Consider the following 14,779-nt stretch of genomic DNA (forward strand, 5'->3'; position numbering starts at 1 on the left):
CAGTAGCTCAGAATAATACCACCAATATATCAAAGTATCCACAGAGCTGTGTAGGTTCCTATTAGTGAGATCACAGTCAGACGTAGTGTACATTTCCCTGCCTCCCCATCCAGCAAAACATTAACTTTAACAATGTTTTAGATAAAAGCCACAGCTGTAAGGTGTCTCATTAGACCCAGAGGGAGACGAGCGATAGGAGGCCCTCGACACAAGCATTCTTCCTAATTCTGTACAGGAAACATAAAAGCAGACAGGCCTCTCCCACATGGCTTATAAAAGTCCATGAACGTTTCTGTTATAAAAAGCAAACCTGACTTTGCAGTCTGGTCTGGGCTTTTTAGGAGTGGAAGAAGTTGATTGGGTTCTTTGTTTTTGTTTTGTTTTTTTTTTTTTTTGATCAGGAGACATTAAAACCAGTTCCTGTGCTGATTGTGGTCTTAATGAAAACTATAAGAGTCAAATGAAAGGCACACACGTCAGCATACTGGAAATTATTGTATTGTCATTTAATCTGATTCAACAGGTAATTTGTTCAGCAGTAAAATTTAAAAACCTCTGCTCCTGATTTTCCATACTGCATGTAAATGTTTTCTGCTTGTGAAGAGACTTAAATTGTTTTCAGAAATTGCAGCTTACAGTGTATTAGGTAGCTCTGAATTTGATTTTGTCTCATAGCAGCTTAGTGGAACAATGAGCTGCAGGATGTTGGTTCATGAATATTTGTCTATAGTCTTTGAACTGTATACGGTACAATAAAAAAACAGACTCTATCAGTGTAATTCACAGAGCAGCACAGCAATATCTACTCTGTCCTTCAAGCTATATTACATTCTTCTGGATAACACTTCACTGTGTTTATATTGCAACTAGTACACACTCTGTTTTGTCTTTTTACAGGAGGACACAGATCACAACTACTACACATCGAAAACATACAGCCCGTCCGATCCAATGAGCAAGGACTTGTGGGTAAATATCGACCAGATGGACAAAGAAAAAGTGAAGATCCACGGCATTCTGTCCAACACGCACAGACAGGCAGCGGTAAGCCAACAAACAGCGTTAGATTTACTTAGTGCTGAATGGAAGAGCTGAATGTTTACAGTGTGAACTGGTGACTTGGCAAATTTGAAGATCCCTCCTTTAAGACCAACAAGTTTTTTCCAGAAAATGTTCAATTAATCCATCAAAAAATCTTAAAATTACACATCACACACATTTTTTAAAGGTACATATTGAACCACAGTTGGCTTCCAAACTAGTTTTAATGTCCCAAATTATGTTTTTGAGAAGTTCCTTTTTCCAATTGTCAGACAAGTTCATCTTCGACAAAAGACATTACAATTAAATCTTTAAGGTGAACGCAGAGAAAGTAGTAGCTACTGGTTCTCACTAGCCAGTTAGCTTAGCCAGTGATGTGGGCTCAAAGATTAAAAAGAAAGATGAAACTAACAGCAACAATAAGAGGAAAAACAGTTGAAACAGTTTAAAAGCTTCTCTGCAGTGAAGTCTAAAATCTCCCTTCCCTCCACCTCAACACAAGCAGGTGACCCATGTGAGGTGCATACTGATGAAGTCACACAAGGCAGCAGCAGACTGACTAGAGAGACAGAACAGCATGGCAGCAGGGTAGTCACAGACTTTGGGAAAAAAAAGAAAAATGGAGAAAGCACTCAGGGTGAACAATAGCCGGGAGGAGATAGAATAGAGTCCCACATTGTGTATTCTGCTCCTCTACCTTCAGTCATGTAATGATGGATTGAACCACACAATTTGAGGCAAGCTATTCTTTTTAGCCACAGAACGTCCTGGCTAAGAGGCAAGGCTTTTCTTCCAAATAGTATAGGAGGGGTGTGGGAGGTTTCTCTGACTTTGGCTTAGTCTAAAAAAATCAATAAGTGAATTTCCCAATTCAATGGCCGTCCAAGCAATTCAGTCAAAAGGAGATATGGAAATTTTGCCTGGATGGTTTGATCGCAAGATTGCAGTGTGAGAAGAAGCGAAAACCATCTGTGCTGAAATTCATCCACCGTGTCAGCAGACTAACATTTTAAATAAACAGAATTTATAATAATGGCAGTTAAAGTCCTGAGAAACTGCGTAAAAGTCTGGGTGGTGGAACAGGATTGCAGAAAGCCTCCGTGCTCCTTCCTGGCACTGCTGCCTGCCAGAGCTTTGGCCCCCGACACTGAAAGAAATTGGCTAGTAAGGTCGTAAAACAAAACACAGCCACAGAGGTCAGCTTCATCACAGGATTGGAGAAAAGTTAAGCTCTGGATTGGCAATATAGTCAGTGAGATTCACTGTGGTTCGCCACAGGATCACTCCCCCTGGCATAATCTAGGATAATGTATAATAGCTGAATGTTTACTGTAGACTGTCTATCTCCATAACATTTTCTGGCAGTAGAATGATGTGACTGTAACATATTCAGTCCAGGGATAAAAAATGAAGACTTACACCATGGTTTGTGGTAATGTACATGAACAGATTGTTGTTGGAGTGATTTTAAAATACTGTAGCTTCTTCCAACCCATTTTATTATGTGTTAATTCTCATCAACATATTTGTGATTAGCATGAGCCCATTAGTATAAGCCCTTTTCTCCCAGGAAAAGAAAAATACAGATGAAATCTTTGGAATGATAGTGGTAAGAGGTGGTAATGGATGGATGGTAAGTATAAATTATGCATTACTAAAGTTAAAAGAAGTCAATATTTCAATGTACTATCACATAACTTTGGCTCTGTATTTGATCATGAGAGTATTTGTCTGTTGTCATTCCTTAAGGTGAATCCATTTTTTCTCTTTTCCTGGGAAGAAATTGACTTCCATAAAATAGAGATCTACAGATTTAGTGTATATAAATCCATATTTACCCATGAATGCTTAAAGAATCTTGACTCCTCATTAATCAACATGAATGTAGTTTCTTGTATTTCAGTAAGGACAGGAAATACTTTGCCTGCAAATACTTTAATGCCTGCTTGCAAAGTGAATTTCCTTCGGGATGATAATAATAAAGTTGAAGATGAAGTTCTTTAAAGCTTGGTCTAGATTCCGGCTCTGAAATGACCAGCGATTGCCCCACAAAATGCAGCACTCTGGGTACCTCTGTGTTTTCTTTCCACATTTTCCTTCTGATCTAAATCCTCTTGTTGTTTTTTTAAAGATGAGAACAGTCTCTTCTCTGATCCTCCTCTTACCTCTATCTTTCTGACCGGGGTCATCTGTCTGTTTTCTCCCTCACAGAGAGTTAATCTGTCCTTCGATTTCCCTTTTTATGGACATTTCCTGCGTGAAATCACCGTGGCGACTGGTGGTAAGTGAACACTGTTCTTGGACTCTGCTTTCTCAATAGTAGTTATTAGTGTTATTATTGGATATGCCGTATGTGCTTGGCATATTAGACTGTACACAGACAGTTTTTATTGCTGCAGGGTTTAGGGGGGAATGTGGTAAGATTTATAAAATGAGTCTGGAGTACAGAGGCATTTATGAAATGGAGAAGGAGAAGAGTGTGTGTGTGCGTGCATGTGTGTGTGTGCGCACATATTTTTGTGTCTGAATGCGTCTCTGGTACTTGGTGTACCTGTGACTGTGCCGTGGCCACCATACAAAGACATCTGACCCCTGAACACTGAAGAGGACCAAACAATGAGTCATTTCTTAAGATGTTGTTTCTGGGAAACTAAATCAGAAGATCCAGTGCTGAAAAGGCTCATCTGGCACAAGCCACAGTACAAAACCGTCAACGACACTCCACCAGCCAACCAGTCAGCCTGATACAAGACCATTTACAGCTCTCACCTCCACGGGATAGTCTGCTAGACTTGGGGATAGAAAAAACAAACCACTCCCAAAAACCCAGCACCAGCAGCTCCACACCAGACTTAACTGGAAGAGAAACCAGACCAGTGGGTTTGGACTGGAAACAGGAGACTCTCTGCCAAGTGGCCTAGCACACCCTGATAGACATGGATAAGGAGGTGGGGGTATCAGCAGAGGATGTGTACGTGTGGGTTAGACACGTGACTCAGCAGACGTGTTTGCCAGTGTGTGCAAAGCAATTTTCCACTTGAGTCTTGACAGCGAAACCGCAACACCCCAACCAGCTATTATCACATCAAAGACTAAAGCTCTGCTCTTACCCAACTATTTCAGAGATGTTGTGCTGCGTTTAACTGCCACTGGAATAATAAAGAAATAATCTGCCGTGTCTCTTATCGTCATTTTCATCACTGTCTCATTTTCCCACTTGATCCTCGATGACTGGCAAAGTTGAGTTGGCTTTAGAAACGTTCTGGAATATTGGAGACGAGGAATGGACGTGCGTAGACGCTACTAGCACAGAGGAGATAACGTGAATATGCATTCCTCCAGACGGAGACGGAGGGATGAGGCCGAAGAGGAGAGGGGGAAACCGAGGAGGAGGAGGCAGCTATCTGCTTCTCGCAGGCCTCTGGGGCTTTGTCTCTGAGACGCCCTCCTCCTATCCCTGCATTTCAGGGCCTATCAGTCAGAGCTCTCCCCACTGTACCATCTCTCCTCTCCACTTTCATTGCTGTCAGCAAGTCACTGTTTTTACTTCACCAAATATTTTTCTTTTTGCTACCTACGCCGAAACTCTGCTGGAGAAGATAATTTTTACGGGGTGTGACGGAAGAGCAGCAGAGTTACAGTTACGTTTATTTTTTTATTTTCAGAGTCACAGTTACTTTCTAAATAGTAGAGCAGCCAATTCTCAAACACATTAACGATGTGGCCGACAGGATGGGGTTGGCATGAAGCCTTGTCAAACATTTGAGGTCTAAGTCCACTTCTATGGCTTTTTCATACTGTAAATCTAGATTTACACTGTAAAAAGTCTCCATCGCAAGAAGTCATTTTGAAACAACTTGATATGATATATAGAAGCAATTTCTTTCTCCTTTTGGTTTTCTGTACATTTAAACCCACAGTGTAGAATTTACAAATTTCTAGCCTATGTGCAGCCCATATCTTTTGACTTCTACATTTTTACACCATTTTCTAGCACTTTACTGACTAAACAGTTAATCAGTTCATGTTAGAAATAACTGACAGATTGATCGATGATGCAGTTAATCATTGATTGCAGCCCTACATCAGTGGTAGTCTCTGACACTGTGGCAAACATCAAACACCCCTTTAATATGACTACTTTAAACCCATCTGCTGCACATCGCCTTACAAAGTCAGTACAGTAGACTACAGCTGCTTAGAAGCTCTAATAATAACAAAGAGACAGAATACATTAAAATGTTCCTAAGAATGCTGTGAGAATAAATGGATGATGTCAACAAAGCAAATATTTTTTATACGGACAGGATAGCACATTACAGTAACTGAGACTTCCTGGGTCTACATTGACTGTCTTGTAGTGAACTGACAGGTTGTTTGTGGCCAACAGAGTGAGTCTAGTTCATATTGAAGGAGAGCGTACACAACTCGGCATGTAAAGATTGCAAATATCAGTAATGATATATGGTCAGACCACTGCCAGCTGTGTGGATGGGTATCCAGCTGCAGTGTGCTGTTTACAGAGCCATCTGTCACACTTTACGACCAGAATATAAACAGAGATTCAGATTCAGATACACATGATCATGTGTATCAAGTCATAGTTATTAAAGATAGATTCCCAGCATGTTGGGGCAAATGAAGTTTGACTTCACACTTGTAAAACATAAAACACGTCACATTCAGGACGGGTATAGGCTGACTTAAGTATTGTTTTGTATTAATCAGCAATAAAAAAACAAAAAGCTGACATTTAGATACAGACCATGTAGCTTAAAAGACAAAAAAGCAGATAAAATGAGGGTGTGTGTGCAAATCCAGACCTGACTCTTCCTGGTCTCAGAACAGCTGCGATAAACAGAAAATATCCTGTAAATTAAACACAGCTCAGTACGAAGGAACAAAGACCTTGTCTAAACACAGTGTCTAATAAAGTGAAGCTTTAGTCTAGAGGGACTGCTAATTCCCTCTCATGTTTTTCTTGGACATACACAGGCCAGCACTTTTGGATAGCAGCACATATAAACATAGCTTGTCAAAGAAAGAATTATCCCACTCTATCCCACCTTCCTGAGCCCTCTGTCTCTACCTCACACTCCTCTCCCATTACTTTGTTCCACTTTTCTTTCTCCTCTCTTCTTCTATATCTGCCTCTCCCCCAGTAACCCCTTCCCTCTTCCTCTGTCCAGTCTCCTCCTGCTGTAAGTGAATGAATTGCCTCGCTATTGAGCACCATAATGAATGAATAGCCACTCTACTGAGAGCCCTGCAGCTCTCACCTCTTTAGTGTATTGAGAGGCTGTCTGATTTTCTTTAGACTGTCAAATAAGTTGTATTGTGTTTTCAGGAGATTGCTGGTCAAAAGCAGAGGCAGCAGCACCAGAAATAAAACCCCTCAACACAGGGCATTGTGAGTGTGTCTGCACAGATGTGTGTGTGTGTTTTGGTTGGGGGATTTCTACGCTTTTTTGAGGTTGAAAGTGAAAGGAGAAATAATGATGTGGGCAAAACAAAGGGAAAGCATTTGAGAGATGAAAACATGCTTGAGCAAATGTTGGGTAAATATGTGATGAGATGGAATGTATTGTAGCTCGTTTGAAAGAAGTCATTTGTGTCAGATAAAGGATAAAGTGTTGTTGCAGCATTATGTTTATGTTTACCTTAATTCAGGTGGGTAGACTCAACAATCCTGCCTCTTTATGTCTTATCCTCTTTACATTCATATACCATAACACAACATAGATTGAATGCTTTTATCTGATGTACTCCATGAATTACAAGCGCTGAAACAGGGCTGACCTGAATGTGATTCTAAAGTTGCCCCCACAGCTTTTGAATTGGCGGCAGGATGGTGTCTTACCTGCCTGTCCATCACCACAACTGCTGCTATCCACTCTCCACCTAGTATAATCTCATCACGCAGCTAAATAGGCTGGGTCGTGTCTTAGAATAGCATAAATGGTTAGCAATATGACATGATTGATTAAGTAGTATCGTAAATGTTGTTTATTGTCCCAGAGCTGATGCTCTAAGACTGTTCCTCTTTATTGATCTGTCTGTCTGCTGGTGAAGTGGTGTGTCGTTCAAATATCTCAGTACACGTGAAACCAGTTGCTGTGGCCTATTGTTTCCCTTGCTGTAGTTTCCATAGTTGCCATAGTTACAAGACCAGCCCTTGGTGGCAAATTGAAGGAGTGGAACCATCATAAACACAGTGCCATACGTGTTTATTAGAACAGCAGCCGCCCTCCTTCTCCTTGCAGTAGCGACTGCTCCATATCGATGATGAAAACACCCTCAAAGCAATAGTCAGACATTTTGGGAAATAAGCTGATTTGCTTTCTCGCCTTGAGTTAGACGAGAAGATCGATGCCACTCTCATATCTGAAGCTACAGCCAGTCGCTGGTTACCTTGGCTCACATAAACTCCCTGTAAAACCCCAACTTGTCATTTAAGTCAGTTCAGACTACAGGATATTTTATATTTAGATGGTCTCTCTATTAGATTAGGCGATTATAAAGTCATACATTCTTGCCCCGACCAATCATAGCATGCCACCTTTCACAACCCGTGTGATGTCATGGCGAAGAAAGTGCAAGGGAGCAAGAATGTAAATAAACGATGAGGAAGAATCGTTGATGTCATGAGGCGTCCCAGATGTGTCATTGGTTGTCATCCAATGAGGCAAAATGAGAAAAGAAAGTGTGCGGCTTTATTGTAAAACATGAGAATTTGCTGCTTTTCTTTGTTTCTTAGTTTTATGTCTTTATTATTCAAACATCTTACAGTTCTGGGCTGTTGGTATGATTAAAAAACAAGCAGTTTGAAGAGGTTTTGCCAAAAGCGTGTACATTTTTGGTAGAAATAAAACTAACCGTAACCATGGTAACTCCACCTATGGAGCCCCACAGCACTGTATCTTTTGCCTCTCTCACTCGTCTTCCAGGTGGAGTTGTCTACAGTCAGGACTTCACACAACTAAATAAAGTCACATCTTCACTCCCTCCTCCTGCTCTCAGTGTGTGTGCTGACACTGCTCTATATAGAGGTAATTCAGAGCAGGGAGGTCTTTGGGGGAAGATTGATTCCCCTCATGGTATGCTCTGCCCCTGGTTTCCTAAGTGATAGATGTGTTTTTATAGCCCGCCTACTGTATGAAAAGACATATGGTGACATGAAATGGGGTTTTATAATCTTGGCCTCAATGAGACTTTTTCCAAAAATGCTCTTTTTTTTCTCAGCAGGGTTTTTTTTCCCCTCTATATGCCCCAGGAAGCCACTGTATATACTATATTAATCCTGAACTTTCCAAAAAAGCAAAGAGATCTTTCACAAGAGAATGACTTCTTACTACTCTGATTTAAAGGAATAGTCTGACATTTTTGGAAAAAAAATTGCTTTCTTACTTAGAGTGAAAGGATTGGTGGCACTCTTTTTTCCCCTGTTTCCAGCTTGGCTGTAGCTTCATTTGTGTTATCAAACCTCTCATCTAATTATTCTTTTAATAATGCACACATGCTGAAAAAATTTCATACATCCTACTCTCAGACTTATAATGATACTCGCTAACTTTTCCTGTCCATATCTTATCGCCATATCTTTTGTTGCATTGTGTGCCTGTAGGTACACTAGAAGATAACAACTCTGCTGTGCATTATCACAACAGTTCTACATTCTCACAGCTTTCAACAAGACAAAAGTGGTAAATTTAGTCTTTTGTCTGTTGCAGGAATAATTGAGTTGTTAAAACATGTCCTTTTTTGAAGATGCTGCCATTGTAGGTGTTTTTATAATTATTGAAACTGTTCTTCAAAGGTAAATTACATCAAATGCACAATATTGTCTCACTCCAATGCCAAGTTTACCTTTGTTCAGAGATTTTAAGGCTACATGTTAAAGTTTGTTGTGGATATTTTTGCAGTCCAGGCACAGTCAGATTGAGAAACAAAGGATTCTGCTGTGAATTAATCTTGAATTAATCTTGAAATAGCAGCTGACTTTGCTAAACTTTGTTGTCAGCAGGGAAATTAAGATGCTGTTTGATTCTGTTGTCATCAGTGCAAGTTCTTTATGCAAAGACTGTTCCCTGGTGATGAATAGTGGGCGTTTCCCCCCTTTTCTGGAGTCCATTAATAATCATGTTTACAGGTTGCTAAATGATGCAGCTCCAGTTTGTGTTGACTGGGCACGTCCCTCTCAGTGGAGAGATCTATCCGTGCCTCGTTGAAGGGACACATAAATTGGAAAAGTTAACATAATCCCTTTTTTTTGTCATGGTCTCTTGTTAACATCTGTGATTGATGATGTGGAGTAAAACCACACATAAGAGGAAAGAAAGGAGGAGAGGAATAACACCATGAAAACACAGTATATAACTGCTCACTCTGCATACAGTATCTTCCTTTCAAAGCCCCTTGGACTTGTTCTGCTGTTTTTGATCAAAGATAATAATGCTAATTAATCGCCACTGCTAGCTGAGGCAGCCTGCAGCACAAGGCCAGAGACAGACAAAGAAGTGATCGTTGTGGGTTAATGAGGAGTTTTTAACTTTGGACTGGAGGGCTTGTTGTCTTCCTGGAGGAAACTGTATCAGATAACAGATCTATTGAAGGAGGGAAGGTAGTAATGGAGTAAAGGAAGATTGATGTGTGTTTTTATGAGTTGCCAAAGGGTAAATCCACCTTAAAACACTTTATCAAAACATGTGTGATGTAGTATATTGGTGTTCTCAACATTTAAGAGCATCTACTGGTGACTTTGAAGAGCACAGAAAGTTATATGCTGTGCATTTTCTCTTTTTCTTTCACAGGGTTCATCTACACAGGTGATGTGGTCCATCGGATGTTAACAGCTACACAGTACATCGCTCCTCTAATGGCCAACTTTGACCCAAGTGTCTCCAGAAACTCTACAGTCATCTACTTTGACAACGGTAACAGCATTTTACTCCTTTACACCTCTGCATGAGTGTGAAGCAGTTGTGTACTCTCTTGCATTGACAGCCATTTATTCTGGTAAAAGCAGCATGAAATTAGGTGAGCTAAATTTGTTGTGACTAAAACTGTATCAGCCATCTTTAGGTTTATTTATTTACAAAAATGTTATGTCATTAGATGATATATGACACTCTCTGTGACCCCTCTAACATTCTCCTAAACTGCACTCACTCATTTTAAACTTCCTCACTCTTTCCTTTGCTATTTGTGGTTGTTTGTTATCCATCATGTCAGTCATCTATCCCTCAGCAGCAGAGTGATGGACCAACTGTGTGACCTTCTGCAGTGGAGCTCATCAGACTTTAACCAAACTGGCAGCTGATCGATTCTCAGCCAGCCTGTTCCTCAACACACTGTCCATCAGTCAATGTCCTGCCAATACAGCATAAGAACTGTATGGGCTGCTGGGTTGTGGGAGAGTCAGTTGTTCTTTCCATCAGACTGTGAGCAGTTTGATGAGGCGTTTGCAGTGGAGATGTATTGTTTGTTGTCGTCACACAAACAAGGCGGAGGGAGTTGTGTGAAACTTCACAGTGACAGTGTGAATCTTTGTTGTCAGATGTTCAGTTTTCACAAAAACAGAACGTCTGCTTCTTTTTGTTAATTGGAATCCACTAAATAAAGACCACATGTGATTGCTTAGGACAAGACTTTCTCAAGTTCTATCCTAAAACTATCCTGAAGTTTGATAGTGCACAGTTATAGAGTTGTGAAGCGTTTCAACACCTGACAGACGGTGAATTTGACTGTTGTTGCCAGCAGAATCTTGTGACAGCACTGTGGTAAAAATACCACTTGAAGGCCTGTAAAACATGTTTGACACTTTTAACACAGATTTTAACACAACTACAGACTTTGCTGTAGCTTCCTCTCATAGTAAGAGGCAGGCATTTATTAATCCATTATTGGCTGATTAATTTCAAGTGTTTTATCTTCCAAGCCAGTTATGACACTGTCGGCTGCTCTGGTTAAATCTTCTCTTCATTACATTAAGAGAAGCTGAGTGTTAGAAGCTCTGCGTCAGGCCCAGAAGGATCAAACATGCTCCAGCCTGACTTAAGATGATGAAAAATACTAATAGACGTTTTCCACATATCACAGTAGGAAAAGCATGTGTGTAAATAGTAGAATTAATTGTGGTTCATTTCCCTTTAACTGATTTAGTTTCTCTGGTTGACTGTCAGACACCAAGGCATCTTGGGTGGAAAAAGCTAAGTGTAAACACATCCAAGAAGCATTTGAGATTGGAGTGAAAGCCAAACCCAATCAAACACTGGGAAGTGGTTTGAGACACATTCTCTAGCCAGATGCTGAAAAGATCTAAATGATTCTGTCATCGTCCCTGATTTGCATGCAGCCTGGGAAAACAGGCACAATGAGATTTGTGATCGGGACCAAGGAAATGCATAACTGTAAACATGTAAACAAAAGTGTCCTAATTGGATGAATTTTATCTGGATCCACTTCAGAGACACTTGAAATAAATAGGGCCACATAGAACAAAACACCTGTGCTTTTCTACTTTGACAAGTTGAAACTTTTACAATAGTAAGAAATACAAAGGAAAATTAAATGAAATACGAAATGTAGTAAAATAAATCTCAGCACAGAATGAAATGATTTAAGAAAACAGATGTGGTGTAGACCACACTAAAACTCTTAATGAAAATTACTTCACCAGGCCGAGGGTGGGCTGGTGTAATAGCACAGGATTTGTTTTGTTTGTTTTGAGTTCATACAGCATGTAAAGCTTGTAAGTGGAATTAGAAACAAGGCCAGTGTGTACTGCCCTCCACGCCTCCTCAGCCACTCTGTATTTTTAGCCAGGAAGCCCCAGATAGCATGGCTGCCTCCCCTCCTGAACTCAATGCATTTTAAGCAGACTTATATTAGGCTTAACTTGTGCTGACTGAGTAAACCCGCCGTGCCATAAGTTAGCAGCAATTTAGTGCTCTGTCCTCTCTCTGATATTCACTGCCTTTCTCCTAAACCTCGTCTTCTTTAATACATTACACAGCAACTCTTCAGCACTCCCCTCCCCCCCAACACTCAAAATGTGCCTTGTATGCTCACATTACAGTTGCCAAGTTTTAATAATATTAGTCACATGATATTAAGTATCAGTGCCAGATCAGACCCTAACTTGTTTAACCTCCTCTTGTAACACATGAAACGTGCATGTCCAGTGCCAGAGGCCCCTTAAACACACCACATGTAATTTATTATGGGGTTTCCTGTACAAGTAGACGCCTGCGCTTTCCAAATTGTCAGCAGAGAAGTTAAATTTCTCCATCTTTACTCTGGATGGAAGAGCTCTGGCTGTGTGATGGAAAAATTGATTAGTTGTGTTAACAAACCTTTATTGCCCTGGCGCGCTGCCAAATGACTGGCTCTGAGGGGGGGAATGGCTTTCACATCAATAGGTTCTCCAAAGTCCACACTAAATCAAAATAGTGTTAAAAGTAATGTGAGGCCTGCTGTCTGGAGGGTAGAGCTGAGGGCCGCGTGAGTCTGGTGCTAATTTAGTACGTCCCCAAAATTAAGGTGACACCTAATGATCACTTGACTTAATGTGGTCAAGTGGAATTCAGAGTAGTGTTATGTAGCTCTTTGGCTACAAATTACTTTACAGTAAGCCACTCGCATATTCATTTATTCATTGATTCAGTGGTTAATTCATTTATTGATCCAGTCATAAATACCCTGTCTGCCTTTAAGAAGCAGCCTAGCACTTCCTGATTTGTGTTGGAGGCCTTGTGTCTGTGATGCTTCATATTTAAAGGGTCAGTTCACCCAAATCACAGTAATGCTTAGTATTAATCTTCACTATAAACATTTAAGACATGGTTTATAACATACTATAATGTAGTTTTAAGATCGATATAAGGACATGTAAGTCTTTTTTTAAATTAATGATTAATGAGCATTTGTCAACAACTATAACTTCTGTGAAGAAATATTTTATGTTATCACAACTTTGTTTTACTATATGTTATTCATTATCTGTTTATAAATTAGCCACATGGGCGCCCACAGAAGGAGTTATAGTTGTACACTTACGTCTGCTACAACTACATGAAAGTGAGATATTTATTAAATGCATTTATACTGTTTGTAAGAAAAGCACCACATCCTCACAATTTATGCTAATAAGCATATTAAGCTATAAATAGAGAATGTTTGACATTTTGATTAAATTATTACCAAATTTACACACACACACACACACACACATATATATATAAATATAATTTCTTGTAGCTCAACTAATCAATTGCTCATTGTTTCAGCACTGGATATGGTAGTTAAAGTTTTATGTTCCCAGGTCCCAGTTCAATAGAGGTGAATGGAATTTAATTTGTGCACCTCAAAACACTGAAAACCTGAATCTGAATAATTCGTACAGTGCTGTGAGCTGCTTTCATGGTTCTGGTGGGAGATGTGGCTTATTTAATATAACCAGGACATTGTTTCTGGAAAGAGAAGTCGCTGATACATTTTTCATATCTAATTTTTCAGTGTTGTGAGCACCATAAATGAATTCCATTCTCTTACATTATATTGAGATAGAGGCAGAAATCTCAAAACCTGAGCAAATAACACGATAAGAATATGCATGAGTTTATACCACTATATACTGGGGGAACTGACCCTTTAAGTTTGTGTCAATGTTGCCCTCCTGCTCCTGGTGGTGATTGCTTTCAGCCAGCGTAGTTGGAAACATCCTCATTTTCCTCCACATAAGAAGAAGTCTTTCACAGCACTGTCACTGAAAAAACTTTCACTGTTGTGAAAATTGCCAGAGCTACATAATCCATCACAGTAACCACCACACGCCTTGATTTGGTTTTGTCAAAAGTTTCAGTTTTATTACTGTTTCATCCCGTTCCAGTGAAGTGTTTTCATATCAGAGCTCACCCTACTTCAGTGTCAATCACCTCACACCCACAGGCGGAAATGAAGTCTTTGCCAGGAAATAATCCCTCAAAAACATATCTTCTTACAAACATGATTGTTACATTGATGTCTTCTTATTCACGGTCTTTGCCCGGTCAGTGGTTCATTTCATGCTAGATCTGAGGCAGCACAGATAGTATTTCAGAAGCAGTGAAAAACAAGTCAGTGTTAGAAATACAAAGCATGAACTATATGGAGACAGTAGCTATCAATGACGCCTGTATTCTCCTTTAATCCTGGTGATTCTCTGTTGTCCTACATGTGGCGATAACCTATGTGTTTTCTTTTGTGGTTGTGGTTCTAGGTACTGCTCTGGTGGTGCAGTGGGACCACGTCCACCTACAGGACAACTACAACCTGGGAAGTTTCACCTTCCAAGCCACGCTGCACAACACCGGCAGGATTGTCTTTGCATACAAAGAGGTCAGGACTGATTAAATAGTCTCTAAGTACAGTAGATTTTTTCTGGGTTTTTGCAGAGACATTTTACAGAAAAATGGCATTCATAAATCATCATAGTACTGTATGTACAGTCAAAAGAAAACATGACTCATCTACAACTTTTCCCAAATTGTACAGCTCTGTTTAGCTTCTGTTACTAATACTGTCTGACTTTTTAAAAGGTCTTTGTCTTTTCTAACACGTGGTACAACCTCTGTCTTTACAGTTGAGAGAAAGGGGCCCCATTTCACACATTTTCACTTTGGTCATTTTGCTGAAAAGTGTTGCCAACATGACAAAATAATGGGTTTCATGATGCATTGTGCCTGAGAAAATATGACTT

At 40.0% G+C, this 14,779-nt stretch overlaps 1 protein-coding gene across 2 annotated transcripts in view; it reads left to right on the top strand.

Annotated features, from left to right (window-relative positions):
• plxdc2b (plexin domain containing 2b) overlaps nt 1-14,779 on the top strand; it is an 80,011-nt gene that overhangs the window by 40,081 nt on the left and 25,151 nt on the right. For both annotated transcript variants that reach the window (XM_018695343.2, XM_018695344.2), the window contains exons 3-6: nt 898-1,044; nt 3,253-3,322; nt 9,852-9,974; nt 14,300-14,418. In XM_018695343.2, coding sequence (XP_018550859.1) covers nt 898-1,044; nt 3,253-3,322; nt 9,852-9,974; nt 14,300-14,418 — 459 coding nt within the window. The remainder of the gene's footprint in view (nt 1-897; nt 1,045-3,252; nt 3,323-9,851; nt 9,975-14,299; nt 14,419-14,779) is intronic.

Source organism: Lates calcarifer, linkage group LG24, assembly GCF_001640805.2.
Source record: "Lates calcarifer isolate ASB-BC8 linkage group LG24, TLL_Latcal_v3, whole genome shotgun sequence".
NCBI classification, from domain to species: domain Eukaryota; kingdom Metazoa; phylum Chordata; class Actinopteri; family Centropomidae; genus Lates; species Lates calcarifer.